The sequence below is a fragment of the Argiope bruennichi genome, chromosome 5 (genome assembly GCF_947563725.1).
Source record: "Argiope bruennichi chromosome 5, qqArgBrue1.1, whole genome shotgun sequence".
In the NCBI taxonomy this organism is placed as follows: domain Eukaryota; kingdom Metazoa; phylum Arthropoda; class Arachnida; order Araneae; family Araneidae; genus Argiope; species Argiope bruennichi.
The window spans coordinates 96,312,081-96,329,347 of NC_079155.1; the positions used below are offsets into that span (position 1 = coordinate 96,312,081).

Genomic DNA, 17,267 nt, shown 5'->3' on the forward strand with positions numbered 1-17,267 from the left:
ATTAGTTCAAATGCATGTGTCTAAGCTATAAGTTTTCATATGATCTACGAGTTTAAATTAATTAATAAACGATAAATTTAAATAGACATTTTATCCTCTTCAATCACTATCGTTGAAACATTGGGTTTTCAGTCCGAATTTAAATGGACTATTTTCTTGATGAAACTTGAGATTATATAAGATGGATAACGTACAATACATTTTATTTTCATCGCGATCAAGGCTATTGTAATTTATTGAATTTTACTAAAGTATTTTTTACTCAAGAAAATAAAGCTTTTAAGATGATCCATCAGCACTGATAATTTTTTATGGAGCTCTAAAAATCATCCCTTATTCCTGGATTTTTTTAGCTTATGAATTATTAATTATAATTAATCGATAGTTCTTTGAAAACTATTTCATCAAGTATTAACGATATAAATCCTTAAAGGATATCCTATTCACGTATTCTATAACTAAAAAAAAATGAATCTGAATTATATTTGAGTGCGTTTTGTCAGAAATATTAAATGGAACTTGTGGAAATTCATATACAATCTTGTCGTAAATTTTTATTTTTTCTGTACAAAAAACTGAAGAAAATTAATCGCGAATATATATATATATATATATATATATATATATATATATATATATATATATATATATATATATATATATATATATATATATATATATAATTTGAAAGCTATAATGTATAGCCATTATTTTTTTAAATGTAAATAAGAATAGAAAATTTAAAAAAAATAAAAATCTGGTATTAATTTAAACATTAGCAAAAAAAAAAAAAAAATAAGAGTTCATGTATCGATTGAGATAATCTAATTTATGTATTAATGTTCATTTGAGCTTAATCAATAACTTACAGATTATTCGGAAGGTAAGAATTAACGCACTTTTCAAACTTTAAAAAATGTTTTAGATAAAAGTGTCTAACTCCTGAAGAATAGTTCTTGTCTTAAACTTATAAATACCATAAGCTAACTTAAATGAAAGTTCCTTTGATTTTTCATGCTTTTTTCTATGTCTTTTTTTTATTTACATAGGTTTAAAAATTATTGTTTTGATTTTAGAAAAAAATTCGTTCCTTTACATAAATAAAGCTAAATTAGTTTCAAATATCCTGACATGTGAACCTGAACTATTTAAAATATCCTATTCTTAATACGGCAATTTTAATTAAATTAAGAATTTTCTATAATTTTAGAACTGAAATGCTGCATATTTTTTTAAATACAGTAATTTAATTTTACTTCATTCATGATTGTGAAAATGAAGTATTGCAAAGCAAATAAAATTTCAATTAGAAATATTATAAATCATTTTTTTATTCAATCTTTTAGGGTTTAAGGTTTGAACTTTCCCATGTGTTTGCATTGTGTGCCAAAATTCTCCATTTAAAAGATTTAACACATTTAATAAAAAAAATATTCAATTTATTTGATATTAAATTATTATTCTTAAAGAGTAACAATTCTTACTGTTATATTTGAGAAAATATTGATATGATGATTCTACAATTTTAGTAAGGATGAACTCAAGATTGAAATTTTAAAAGTAAACTTTACTAAAATAAAAAATATCTTTCTTCTCAGTGATCTAACTAATTTTTTATCATATTTATTAGAGATATAGAATATAAGCCTTCAAATCAAGATATCTGTGATTTTCTTCATTTTGTCATTCAAATTTACTCACAATATCCAGTCATTGCGGTTGTTAGTGATTAAGATTTATCGTAAAAGATAAATTTATCATGAATATTGAATAATCATGTTATAAAACTTATGTTAGTTCTGATATATGTCATAGTAATACAAATAAATGTGAAAACATCAGTACATATGATTAAAATTAAAAAATGTCGAAATAAACAGGTAAACTTGATAAATAATATTTGATTTAATTTGGCTTTTTCACACTTTACAAAAAGAAAAGGTTTGTTTTCCAAATTTTTCAAAATAGGTGGGTTTTTAAAATTCCAGCATATAAGTAAATATTTAAGTAATAACTGTTTCTGAGTTTTCAGAAGATATTTCACTTCCTCGGTTGATTCAAGGAATGTTGGTTGACTCATTATTGAGGTATGACATTACCACGAATCAATCAAAAGTTTCTTGAAAGCCTTTCTGAACTCCATGTTGAAAATAGTGTATATAACGGGATTGACACAGCTGTTGATGTAGCCTAACCATGTTGTGAGAAGAAATATGGTCATTCCTGGCCTCCAATCATCATTTTCCAATTTGATGCAAATGGCATCTAAGATGTTGCAGGTAAAAAATGGCACCCAACACATGAGAAACATTCCTATAATAAAAGTAACAAATCACATAAGTGCAATATTTATTAAAAATGTTAAATTATATGAAACTGAAAAAAAATTAAAAATTATGAAAATTCATATACTGGATTGTTTTTGACAATTTTAAGGGCAAAATTTATTTCTTGATTTAGTGGCTCATGTATAACACTTTTTTCAATATTTTCTAAACTCCATTTAACATAGTAGTAAAATCTAAAATAAAAAATTCTGCAATTTTTAAGAGGCTATTGGTGGAATTGTTTGATGCGTTTAGGTTTAAAAAAAACTTAATTAATCTTTTAATAACTAAGTTGAAAGCGTAATGTTTCAATAAATAATTTGATATTGTAGAACAGAAATTATTATTTAATTCAGCTGCCTCCAATCATTTTTTTCTTTTGTAATATATATTCATGTATTTATAATGGTGAATATTATAAATGTTTCACCTCAATATTTCAGCAATATAATTGCTGTATTCGAACTTCATAATGACAAAGAATAATATCTCGGGTTATTGCTGCAAATTATTCTTTTGAAAACATAATGATTATACAAAGGAGCGGGATAATATCGTAATAGCCTATATTTATATTAGTTTGATTCTAATAGCATATATTGTATGCCCAAATCATGCAAGATATTTTTAAATGCAAAAAGACATTTTTCATCATGTTTGACAGTTTAATTTTGTTTTAATAATACGCATCTTTTAAAAGTCAAGTAAAACTTGCTAGGAGTTCATATTTGATTTATTGTTCGAAACTGGCATGCAAAAATTGTCACATGCTAACTCGAAAATACTTTTCTATATAAAAGCATTTAAGATGTTATCCAGTTGATTAGATCATCCCAAATGTGAAAAAAATGGCCTTCATGTTTCATCCAGGAAGACTAATTTGTCTTTTAAGACTTGGGTTATGAACAGAAATGAATGCTAAATGTTCAGATACTCATTTATATAATGGATCAAATATTTGAGTGCAATATTGGTTAAAATAATTCTCAAGCACTGATTAAAGTGTATTTACGATTCCCAATTAACATTAAAAATGAAAAAAAAGTTTAGATAAAAATTCTACAAGTTTAAATATTTTATAAATTTAAATTAAATAATATTATAATTGATTATTTAAAATAAACTATTTTTGTAGTTGTTAATAAATACGATTGGATGTATATTATTTTGTTCATAGAAAATATCCTAAAGAAAAAAATTTGACTAAAATTAATAAAACATCATTTAGACGTGTAATTTGCATTTAATAAAGTGCAAGGTTCCAAAGTAAGACTTAGGTTTTTGTTTTAAAAATAAAAGCTAGAAAATAGGTTTCATTCATTTAGAAGTTTTTAGTTGTCTATATATAACAAAAAGAATTGAGAATTCCAATATATATATATATTCCTTTATGTCTTTTAAGTTTGTATTAAAATGCAAATTTATGATTTTTGAAGTAAATAATCATTACTGAAAGGAATTAGCTGTCGACAGAAACAACTAATTTAAGTAATAGATGAATTAATATTCATTATATCCTGACATAAAAAAACAGCCACCTCTTATCAAAAGGAAAAGAAAATGCTAAGGGTGTTTGAACTATAAGATTTTGTTTAAGTTTATAAAAAATTTATAGTTGATAAAAGAAATTTAGAAAACTGAAAACAAATATTAACTTTTTTTATAAATTAAATAAAAAAACAAAGTCTTTTGAAGAATAAAAGTTTGTCTTCTTCTGGATTTCTTAATACTCACCTAACACTATCGCAAGAGTTTTAGTTGCCTTTCTCTCCCTTTTTGCAGACACTTTCTCCCTTTTCTTCCGGCTGCTTTTGTGTCTTCTCCCTAGATTAAATCTCGACTTTTTCTTTATCCCTCCGGGCATGTCACTTCCGTCTCGGTCGCCTTTCCTCTTGGACATACCGTTTCTTTTCAGTTGACCTCTAGCTGCAGCAAGGTCAATGCCAGAGATAATGTGCTTTGGCGAAGTCTGCTCAGTAGTGAATTGAGTCTCCTGCTCAACATGAGAAGTGCCATATCCGGAATCTGTGTTACCATTTATTGGTATCTCGATTCGGATAGTCTCTGTCATGAATGCACTGAGCAACATGGCTGAAGCTGCTGTAGCACCGCGTACAGATTCTTGGCGGTAACTGTCGTCCCCAGCTGTATCGTCATCATAGTCGTCTTCCTGACTACCACTACCAGTGTTCGTAGTAAAGCCGTCTTTTTCCACCACAATCTGTAGACCTTTGCTTCCGTAACCTCCTGAGCTGCTTGGTTGTGTCTGCCTGTTATGTGATCCAGCGGTTTCTGGAGTAAGGCTTGAATTGCCTGTACTGCGGTAACCTCCTGATTCCGAATTTCCAGTCCTGCGCTTGTTTTTCTTAGCACGCTCGTGAATCGCCTGTGGAAATAAAATAAAAAAAAATATTAAACAAATGGAATTGAATTGGCTTATAAATTTTGATTTTATAATGTGAGGACAAAATAATCAATAAGAAACCCCAAGAAATTTAAAAATTTAAAGAGTAGTGTTTTAAATGTAAAATTTCCGCAATCAATTGAGAAAGAAATCAAACCTTATATTTAATGAATTGGTATTGAAATCCAGTCTGACTACCAAGTCATGTTTAATATACAGCTAATCTAATTACGGAAACGATTTCAATCCACGTATTGCAGTTAAGAATTATTAGAAAAAACAGCATATAGCTATATTTTCAGTTTTTAAATATAATTTTGTGCTCCATTAATATACAAATCCCTTATTATGTTTATGCATGAATTTGATAAAATTTGGCTGGCTTCTATATTTATTTTATTAATTAATTTTGATTAGCATATAAGAAACGTTCTTGTTTTCTGCTATAATGTCTTACTATGATTTTTTTATCACACCCTCTACGAGTTGCTATCATTCTGTCAAACTAAAATTTATTTCCTGATAAATAAAATCTGAATGTATTAAAATAAAATATCGTCATCGAGATCATATAATTGCAGGAATTTGATACCTTTAATATATGAAAAAGTGAACTAAAAATTCACTATAATATTTAATGTTTAGAAGCATGAACTCTCTTTCTAGTTAAATAAAGCAAAAATAAAAATGAATGACTTCAAGATATTTTAGCATATTTAACTACCTTCAATAAATAAATAAATTAAAAAATACTTAACTATTTATTATCAATACTTTTTTCAAGTGATACACTTCTTTTTTATTAGAACCCTGATCAGTATCGCGATATAATAAAATTATCAAATAATAGTGACAACTTGTTTAGAGATGCATGTCTGCGCTGAATCTAAAATAACATCAACATTCTATTTTAGAGGCGTTAAGAGTTCAGTTAAAGAAAAAGGATCTCACAACCAGTTTTATTTGTATATATGTTCGTAATACTCATTAATTTAAATTTGCATACTTAAATAAAATGAAATAAATAAAAAAAATGCTATATATATATATATATATATATATATATATATATATATATATTAGCATTTTAACTGAGACACCCTTTTGTGAAACTCTATTCAACGCTAGTGTGTACAATTGCAATTTTTTAAAATAATATTTGGATTATTCGTTAAAAGTACATGGAAATATAATAAACGCGAAATTATATCGTGGAATGTTTTCAAAGCTCTATAAACTATTGTTAAGTTCCTTACATAAGTTAATATTGTAAGATTTTAGATAAATAAGTAATATTCTAAAACAAAATGTAATTTTCATTTTTTTTTCAATTTTTGATCTTTTTTTTAAATATTCACAGTGTTTAAAACTATAACTATCAAATACTGAATAAAATCATTCCCATTTCAAAATATTTCGGAAAAATGTAATGCTTGACAATTTATAAGCATTTAATATAGTTGTTAGAGTTACCCAAGCATAAATAATAGTATTACCTTAAAAATTTTGTAATACAGGAAGATCATAATAATGCATGGGATATAAAAGGAGCTGAGTGAAGAATAAATGATGAAATCTGAATTATAGAAAACGCAGAGCTGTGGGGTTCTCTCTGGTGATGTATTGAGTCCCAGAACTATGGGTGATCCAATGGCGGCAGAAACAAGCCAGACAATAGCAATAGTCAATGAAACTCTTGTACTATTCTTGTGCTTAGAGTATTTTATGGGTTGCGTTACAGCAATATACCTGAAAAATAGTGAAAATGGATACAATGGATCAGTTGATCAAAATTTTTATGAAATAACTGCCAAAAAATTATTAAAAAATATTCAACATAAATATTGCTATTCTATAAAATCTATAGACTTGAAAGTAGAGAATCTCATACAAAGTTTTCATTTTTGCTTTATTAATGTAAAAGAAATATTTATAATTTAATTTAGTTTCAATACAAAGTTTTAAAACAAATACAGTTGATAGCGTGTTCTAATAATTATCTGAACGAAAAAGAAAAGATCATAAAAATTAACAAAGGCATTTCTTTTCTAATGCTGTAAAAGTTATATGACTTTCTGAATTTCATTAATAATCTCTTATGTCTTACAGAGATAACTATTTTTTTCCAGTTTCCGATTTAAGTACAAGTTGAAATAAATAATTTTATTTAACATCTTAACTTTATTAAAAATTAAAGATTCAAAAATTGCATAAAAGTTTCAAATTACCTATCAAATATGTTATTGAAACAACATATTTAAATTGTATTCATTATATTTCGTTCATATGAAATAAACAGTTGTAGGCAATGTTAACTATTGTATAAGTTAAAGATATACAGTGTTCAAATCGATACATTCAGATAGAGAAAATGTTGGGTATACATAACTATAGACTTAAAATATAGATTTAAAACAGACTATTGCCTGAATCATAACTTATGTATAAAATATGTAGAAAGGGAAAATGAAATTTGAATTTCGATGAAGGAATTTGTTGTAAACGTTAAACAAGAGTTCTTGTAAATAATTAAGAAAATCTCTTATTTGTTTGTTTGTTTCTTATGGCACTTGCCACTGACAAGCCCGCTGTTACGAAGACAGCGAGTTAAGCCTGAGGGGGGCGTCTCTTATTTTTTATAGCAGCGCCAACTAGGACCAAGAGTACGACTTTGCCACTCACGCATCATTCATTCGCTTGCACAACCCCTTTTTACAGGAGGGCACATTCACACATCTCACAGATAGAACAACAGAAGAACAACCATGCCCAAACCGGGACTCGAACCCGGGAAGCCCAGATCACGGGGAAGACGCGCTACCCCTATGCCAGGACGCCGGCAAATCTCTTATTTAAAAAGAGTCATTTAACTTATATACTTATATATATATCCGCTGGTAGACATTTTTTAATATATCACTACCGAATTAATGAGAAGATTACAAAAGAGAGTAAAAGCCATGCAATAAGACTTTTATATAAAATTAAAATTTAAAATACTATGGAAAGTCCTTTCTTAAGCATTCATTGTATATAAGATATTCAGTGAGAATACAGGAAATAAAGCAAAACTATATAAAGTATTATATATAAATAAATTAACATCTTAATTTTTATAGATAATCTATGTTATATTATAAATATATATTTTTCTTTGTATAATTTACTTTTTGAATTATAAATCAATATTTTGAAGGAAATATCTGCTTTTCTTTAATTTTGATATTCAATATTTTAAAGCAATTTACACCGACAAAAATTCATAAAAGTTTTGGAGCAGAAACATATTTAAAAAAAAACATTTATGAGAGCTCTAACTCTATATTAAAAATTATATGATCTATATTTTTAGATCATATAATCTATCTCTATATTTAAAATTATCTCATAAATTAGATATTTTTAAGAAATGATTTATTTCTATCTAATTCAGTTTCTTTTAAATTTACATCCTTAAGAATACATCGTTTTTGAAACACTTTTATAAAGATAAAATATGTTAAAATGGAAGAAAGAAATTTAGAGAGTGATAAAAATTTCTATGAAATACATAGCTCAAAAATCCACAACTGATTCTCAAATTACAATTAATAATAAATTTATACTTTAAAATACATTAACGCTCTGACAATCATCGGCTTTCATAACTAAATTTCTTCCAATTATGACATATCAAGATATTTCATCAAAATATCTAATAAAAATTTAAAATTTTATTTAATTTAAAACCAGTAGTGTGTCAGGAATCTGTTCTGCTGTTAAGTAATTTAAGTAAATCCTACAGAGATATACTATTCTAATCTCGTATAATTATGCATAGATACATCTGCATTGTAATAGCACATTGACTTAAGTGCTCCATGAATTAAGACTACTTATTCACGTTGCTACAACTCCCATTTAAGTCCTAAAACTATTTCAACAGCTAAACTACAATTATCTCATAGTTGAGAGGCTACAAAGGGTTAAGGAGTATTCACAAAATGGCTATAACTTCTCTACAGTCATTAATTATCCTGTGCTAAATAGTTAAGTGTAATTCCTTCTATATCATATTAACATTTCTATTATCCCTCCCTTTGTCAAAGTGAATCATCCAGATCACCGATTATATGCAACGAGCTCCGAAACGAGACCCAACTGCTTCACGAGGAGACATTCCAAAACATTCCTATGTCGAAGTCCACAGAATTTAGTTAAGACCTTAGAAGCTGTGAGTGGAATTTAATTCAACAGCAGGTAGAACTCACATTCCCTCTGACAGCTGTTTTCATCCATGACGTGGTCCAGATTCCATTTAGTTGGATATTGAGATTACATTTATAATCTGAATAATTTCTTTTAAAGTAAACATAAAATTCAAGCATGTCGGTATTTAAAGCTCGTAATCTTGAGATCGTCTGATATGATAACTTATATTCATTTAACAAAACATAATATGGATCTCAAAATTAAATTTAACATAGATGCTCAAAATTAAATTCAACATCAATGCTCAAAATTATGATAAGGAATTTAAATTCCAATTCTTGGAAATTAAAAAAAAATAAAAATAAAAAAAATAGGAAAAACTTATTAAGAATATTAATTGCATTTTCAATTCAACATAAATATTAGATTTTCTGGTGAACTCTTAAATTTTATACAGATGAAAATCTAAATTTATAGAAAGTCTATTTATATTCCAACATGGATACTATTTTGCTGGAAATTGAAATCATAAACTGAATTATTAAAAAAATTATCTATGGTTCTTAAAAAAATTCCATTTTAATATTTTAGCAAATGATATTCTTCAGGTCACAAAATCTTTAAATCCACAAATTCAAATAAAGAGTCATGGGAACTTAATATATTTTTTTTAATTCTAATCTGTTTATGACAAATCCTTCTGATAGCCAGATTTGACAATCTGAAGATATACCTCGAAATATTATAATGTTCTTAAATGACAAAGATATTATCACTTTTATTATTATATATACATATTGTGACGACTTTTGCCTATATGCACCGATAATGTCAAATGTATCTGATATAATTAAAATGCCATAAAGGAAGGAATGAAACTGTATAAAGCAGTGACAGAGTGCAAAAAGTTTCCAGAAAATATGGAAACAGCTTAAAAATAATTTTTCTTTAATTATTGATAATAATTATTCTTTAAAATGAGGTTGTGGTCTTTTTTTAATGTTTAAAAAAAATATATTAAACAAATTTAAAAATAATTTTATTTTTCTGTATAATTTCAACACTTTTGATATCGGGTCGGAATAATGAAATTTTATTATATCTCATTTCCATCATTGTCTTTATGTAATGTTGTAGCAAATAAAAGATACAAGATAATTTTACAAGGTGAAGCATTTTTACCTGTCTATGCTTATGGCAACTAAGTTGAAAATGGAAGCTGTGCTGCACGTCACGTCCACAGCAATGTAGAAGTCACACAACGTGTCGCTCAGTTCCCAGTCTCCATTTACCTGTGACATCCACAAGTGGAAAAAAATACAAGTAAGTCAAAGATGTAACAGAAATGGCATTATAAATCTTTTTTACCTTTCCTTCATTCAAAAATAAAGGGTCTTTATCTATGCATTATTAATAAATGATTAATTATAAATAATTTATTTGAATAAATAATGTAAATTTATTACAAATGCAAGAAAAAATCAATTTAATTTAGAAAACTTAAATCTCATTGATGACATTTTTATGACATTAAAAAAATATGAAGCATTAATCGGTTACCAAATATAAATGCTAGTATTATTGTTTTTCCTTCTTTTAACAAACTATAGGATTAAAAGTAAAAAAAAAAAAAAAATTCACAGACGAAACATTATTTACACAATGTCCTGTAGAAGTACTTAAGTCTTCTGAAGGTATTCTTGACTTTTGATATTTTTTATGATAGTTATTACTTAATCAATCTCCAAAGAATCCATGCAATGACACAAAACTTTGAAAGATAGCAAAATACGAATTGTTTAAAATTGCCCTTATATATATTGCATTATATATATGATTGCTAATAAAGGCTGAATTAATTTCACTCTCATACAAGAAATAGCCGCAGAAAATTTTTAACAAATCTTCAAAATATTTTGCATTGAATTTTTGTAACTTGAATGCTTGAAAATGCAGTTATCATCTAATTTATTTTTACAAAATTGTGCAGCTATTTTCCTAAAGTGGATGACAAAATTGAGAGGTCGAATTTTTTTCTCAAAGTTAAAAAAAACAACAAAACATTTATTTTATTTTTGTAATTTCTGAAAAGTCTTCTTCAAAACATAATTTGAATTCTGTTTCTAAAGTCATTATTTAAGGTTTGAGATTGACTTTAATACACATTCTAATGCTATTTTCATCTTTAAAGGTTATTGCTTAAAACTTTACATCTTGAGAGAATTTAATCACAATAAATCTTCATAACCCTAAATCCAATATAATTTAGAAAATTTTAAATTCAGTATCGTAATTCATATTAAATTCAATATCATAATTTATCAGTATAATCTACAGTTTCTAAAGTGGAGATTAAAAAGTCTGTTTATTTATAAATATTCTACTGTTGATTAAATCCTTCAAAATAAGAAAATTTTCTCTTATTTATCAGTCGAAGATCAATATTTAAAGCTGACATAAGAAGTACAACTAATTTTTCACTTCAGGAATTAGGTTCATTATATCATAGGTTAAGTTATCTTAGGGTCATTATCTTAATCTGTCACCTAGAGTTTGAACAAATCAACTGAGTATTTATGGAATTAGAAAGCAATTGTTTTATATCACTTTTTAGGCTTTTTTCACTTTTTAACAAATTTAAATATTTGATTGATATGTTATTTTCGTAGAAATTATATCAATCTATTTTCTGAAAAATTAAAAAAAAAGAAAATAGAATTATTCCGCTGTGTTTTTCAATAATACTCATCTCAGAACTTAATCGCATGCCTTAATCATGTAGAAATGAAATTTATTGACAAAATGTGTAGAATTTACGCAATTAATAGCCGATTGTATTAAAAAACAAACAATATTCATTTAAGTAAGGAGTATTAACTAAATTTAATTTTAATACAAGCATTTTAAATGTGAAAATGAATTGCTAGATAAATACATTCAAGCTGTTTGAATATTCCTAGCTATTTTGTAATATCAGGCTTTAGAAAAATTATGAAAAATATCGCATTGTAAGAAATTAAATTTCATTTATAAAAATTAAGAGTTACTGTAATTTCTTTTCATACTATAATGCATAATTAAAATCCTTATAAATGTTTGTTTTTATCAATATTTTTAATTTTTAATAGTGAAAGGACACCATAAAGACATCGATTCCTTTGAAATTCTCTTCTCTGTCTACCGGAAAACCAGCATTCCCGATTAGTAGACAAAAACTTTCAATATATTTTAAAGCAAGCAAATTAATGTTTCCCTTGGAAACTTCAATTCTATATATTTTGCATTTTATATCTTATTAAGCAGGAAGATTCAGAAATTCTTCTATTGAACAGGGATAAAAAAAAAGTGAATATTGTTGGCAATGATTTTCTTAAAATATCGGGCTTTATTTATTTTACGAATCGATATTTAATATATATATATATATATATATATATATATATATATATATATATATATATATATATATATATATATATATATATATATATATATATATATATATATATATATATATATATATATATATATATATATATATATATATATATATATATATATATATATATATATATATATATATATATATATATATATATATATATATATATATTTATATATATATATATATATATATATATATATATATATATATATATATATATATATATATATATATATATATATATATATATATATATATATATATATATAATTAAGTTTGAAAAATACAAGCAAAAGTCATTTAGTCAGCCATTATTATATTTCTGAAATATTAAAAAGTACCCAGAAAATGGAAAATCCATATTCAAAAATTAAACTTTGGTGATCTACTTAAAGAAATATTTAAATTATCATGAAAGAGAAAGAGAGGAACAAGAGATAATTTTGATTTGAGAAAGGTCCAAACCAATATTTTTAAGTACAATTATTTAGTATAATAGCTAATTTTTATAGATTAGAAATGTTTTAAAAACATTATTTAGATTTTTTTTGTTAGAAGGATTAAAAATATTTTATTATTGGAAAGTAGATATTTGTTTAGTAAAATTATTTCCATTTTTTCTTATTCTTTATTTATATAACAACATTGATGGATTTTAAACAAACAAGAAAAAATTAAACATCGTCCATCATTAAAAACGACACATTCTATGCACCTAAAGTGATTCCCAAGTGTTCAGTAGTTTTAAAGCAAATCCTGAACATATGAATTTCTAAAATATATATCTTGAACATGTGAACATATGAATACATATCCTCGGCATATGAATTTCTGAAATTCATTTTTTATTATTCTTAATCCGTGTAAAAATATCACAAATAAATTAATAAATTATAAAATTTTGCATTTAAAAATAAATTATCTTCATAAACAATTGGAGTTTATAAATTTTTGTTCAATCAGAGAATTGTATACATTCAATTCAAGCTGACATTAAGTAACGCATTTTTATTAAACATTAAATTTCCCTTTTTATTCTCTTCAGAAAATATTATTTCATGATAATAAGCCAATAATATTATTTAGATGTTTGATAATCTTAAATGTTTTAGATAACTGCCATGATCCTTCAAGAGAAAAAAAAATACAATATTAAAAATATATATATTGTTGAACATTGTAGACTATTGGTACATTTTTTTTATAGATTATCTTGCAAAAACTATTCTATAATTATTAATATATTATATTCATAATTAATATTATAATGCATTAATATTCATTATTAATATATTTTATTAATAATGAATTAATTGAATTTCCATAGTTCACAATATTAAATAAATTACTTAGAAAATTGGCTAACTCTGATATCCATAGTCTATCGTGGATATGAGAGAAATTTCGACGAGATGCTTAACATTGCGCAGACTTCGTGAAAGACTGTTCTTTCAAGTATATTAAAAAATAAGTAAAAATTATTGCAGAGATTCTAAAGTAAGGTATAGTAAGGCCAAACTAACGCAATTTTAACTTATTAAATAGATTTCCTTAATGGATGAATAAATAATTATTAATGTGTGAAATTTCAATAAATCAGAGATCAATTATGCACAATTTGCGTCTGATGTACCAATCTAATCAGTATAATCTTATCATGACTTTTCAATATGAAGTACTTGCATTAACTAAGGTTTAATTATATAGAAGGTTTTTAGATCTAATCTTAAAATAAATGATTGAATGAATTCATAAGTAAGTATAGAGAAATTGATTTATAAAGTATATACTTAAGTACGACATTTAACTATTCCGACCTTAATGGGAATTTACTCCCAGGTTATCAGAATCCATCCCTTACTGGTTAAGTGAATCCAATTTTTACATGGGTTATCATAGACTGAAATATATTTACATGAGATTATGTAATATTATGTAATTGGAAACCCTTCGCCATTTTTAGGTTTTTATCATTACCAAGATTTTAAGCATTTCTTGAATGTTTTACAAAACTTAACATAATTCCTTACACAAAATTTCTTAAATTAGTTTTGAAAAAAAATCAGCAATTATCTATTATCTATCACAGTAAAAACTTATTTAATTTAGAATGGGCAATTTTTTCAATGGCTCCCATTTTTATAGTTGTGTTCAATTCAACCTTTCAGACTTCTTTTGACCTTTGGAAGCAGAAAGCGTCTGCCAAGTTCACGTCGAGGCTGTAAGATGACTCCGGTAAGGTTTCAACTCAGATCCATGCCAGGCAGATGTGTTGGCCTGGAGCAATATCATGGTGGAGCTTCCAGAGTTCGATGATGATCACCATTGTTGAGCAAAAGTTGAGATCTTCGGCGATTGCTCAGGAGATTCTTCACTTAGGTATTATTTTCGTCAAATCCCTCATTGAAGGTGGCCAAATAGCTGAATTCTCCAATCCAGTGCGTTCGCCCACTCTTGAAGTCACTGAACTACCTGGAATCTTGGAACTTTGATACGACGCCATCTTTATAAGTCTCTTTAACCAAGGTAAAGCGTATCGGAAAATATTAAGAAATGATGAAAGCAAATTTAAATCGCGAACTGCTACACCAGTGTTCGCCCAATTTTTGATTACTTCTGTGTCACTTCAAACATTTACAGTGTCAGAGCCTGAAAGAAACTGCAATCCAGTGTGTTTCTTAGCTTAAACTCTCATCTCAAATCTCGTATCCAAGGAACACTGCAGCGAAGCGCGGCAGACAGTCTCTTTACTTTATGGATACGCACTGTATATCAAATATATACTAGATTGAAGAGCGTTTACTGCTACCGGAATAATAAAAATTGGAAACACAAAAAGGATAATAAATCCATAAAATAAGGATGTATCTTTCTTATAATAAGATGATCATTTCAATTTCTTGTATACTTAAATATAAATAAACTGGAGAGAAAATAAATCCCCGGAAAGCAATATTTATTTAATACGAATAAGAATAGTAAATTAGAAAACCTAAATAAACAATGCATATGTCAACGTTTCGAAGATTACAGAGTTGAAAAGAAGTATGTAAGGAAAAAAAAATCTATTCCACTAGAATCAAAATTTTGGCGAATGACTACATGATTTTTAAAAATTTAGATTGAGTGAAGTTAGTTGTAATAGTCCTTTATATTTAGCACGATTCCATCTTTAAATAGTTATGACGTCCCATGGAGGACACCTCATAATTGAGTATGAAGAGCTTCCGGTATGGTGTTGGTTCTCTCCATCCTTGTGGGTACACAAAAAAAAATGGGGGTCTGGCTTCTCCCATCGATGACGGGACGTATTTCCTAAGGGTTCCTTCCTTGTACTGTGGCTGGTGAATAGCCTTTAGGACTCGACCACAATTCTCGCCAATGTTGCTATTGCAGCAGTTAGGTTATTGAAATTTTTCTGTGTGCTTTTCGGCGGTTCGGAATAGTCAGTTTGAAGGTTGTGCTTAGCTAGTTATGATGAAATAGATCATAAAATCTTATTAGGAAACTCGGAAATGATCTGCGTTCTTTGATTTCTTCAAATGTCCTTTCGATTAAAAAATCCTATAGCTCACATTTTTTTTTCTGTAATTTCCATGTAAGAGCCGTAATTTGGCATGTCCAGGAATATTATTCATTAAAACTACAATAACAACATTGGGGAATATGAATATGGGGAAACCTCATAATGCATTTACAGGAATTTGATATTCTCTAATGAAATTTAATATCGATTAATTATTTTAGGTACTACTCCAGCGGGTGTATCCTAGATATGCCCATGTGAAATTTCTGGTATTGTGGTTCGTTCTCATCATCCAAAATATAACATTGGTACAGCTAATTATGAGATTACTACCCCACATCAATGATGATGGTACGTGCCTCCTATGGAAACGGTTCTACAGTGGTAAAGTTGCAATAACAATTACTTCATGGGTAAATGAATGATCTTAACTTGTTTCACTCCTGAATAATATTTAATCTATAAATACAATTCCAGAAAACTTTTTGTACCTTTACAATTTATTTCAGCGCCATCAATAAAAAAATATCACAAAACAAAATACACAATTCAATGCATACTCTGTTCATAAAAAATAAATTGGTGACAAGGAATTTTTCGAGATTGTTTCTTAGACTTTTATTTTCTACTGAAACAATTTAGCATCTTTTATTTTTCAGCAAAAGGCATCGATTGAACCAGCATATGATATATCACAGTTTTTATCGATACTGGGTATTGAACATCACTAATGCTCTGATCAAAGGTAAAGGATGTTATTAATTTTTCTTCAAACCAAGGTAATATTGGAAAAATTCTCAAACGTAAATCAGAAAAATTTATCTTCAAAAAATGATGCATACCTTATCTTTGATATTTCCTTTCGAGCAATCTTCTTTCTTGTAGTTATTGATTTTGAATCTAAGCTCCGAATTTTTTTTTTACAACGTAGGAGTAGAATAAGATAAGAAACAGGTTGTAAAAGATACTCGTCATGTTTTATTGGTGTAAGAGGAAAATTTAAACCTAAAAATCCAAAATCCTTTTTCCCTATCCCAATACAACATTATTTGTCTAAGTACGTATTGATTATTTCCTGTGGGTGCCCTTATTGAATTTAATGACTTTATTCAAAGAAATAACATAGCATATTTAGGTTAGATAGTAAAAAGGAATGATCAATCCAATTCTTAAATAAAATCGATATATTAATTTTTTTGAATTTTTATCACTGTGCTGCTAAAAATGGAACTTTTGCCTATTATCAATTATTGAAAAAATTTCTTTATTTAGAAAATTAAAAAAACTAGTTTTATAATTAAATATCGTTAAGTTTATTTGACTTTTGATGTAATGAATTTACAAGAGTTTCTGTTCAATATTTATATAGATTCT

The 17,267-nt window shown here is 26.6% G+C and overlaps 1 protein-coding gene across 3 annotated transcripts in view; it reads right to left on the bottom strand.

The window, feature by feature from the left end:
• Nucleotides 1–1,928: 1,928 nt before the first annotated feature.
• The window catches only part of LOC129969602 (dopamine D2-like receptor), a 185,240-nt gene continuing 169,901 nt past the window's right edge, over nt 1,929–17,267 (bottom strand). For all 3 annotated transcript variants that reach the window (XM_056084246.1, XM_056084247.1, XM_056084248.1), the window contains 4 exons: nt 10,105–10,214; nt 6,228–6,480; nt 4,062–4,713; nt 1,929–2,313 (listed from right to left, as the gene is read on the bottom strand). In XM_056084246.1, coding sequence (XP_055940221.1) covers nt 2,096–2,313; nt 4,062–4,713; nt 6,228–6,480; nt 10,105–10,214 — 1,233 coding nt within the window. In that variant the 3' untranslated portion in view covers nt 1,929–2,095. The remainder of the gene's footprint in view (nt 2,314–4,061; nt 4,714–6,227; nt 6,481–10,104; nt 10,215–17,267) is intronic.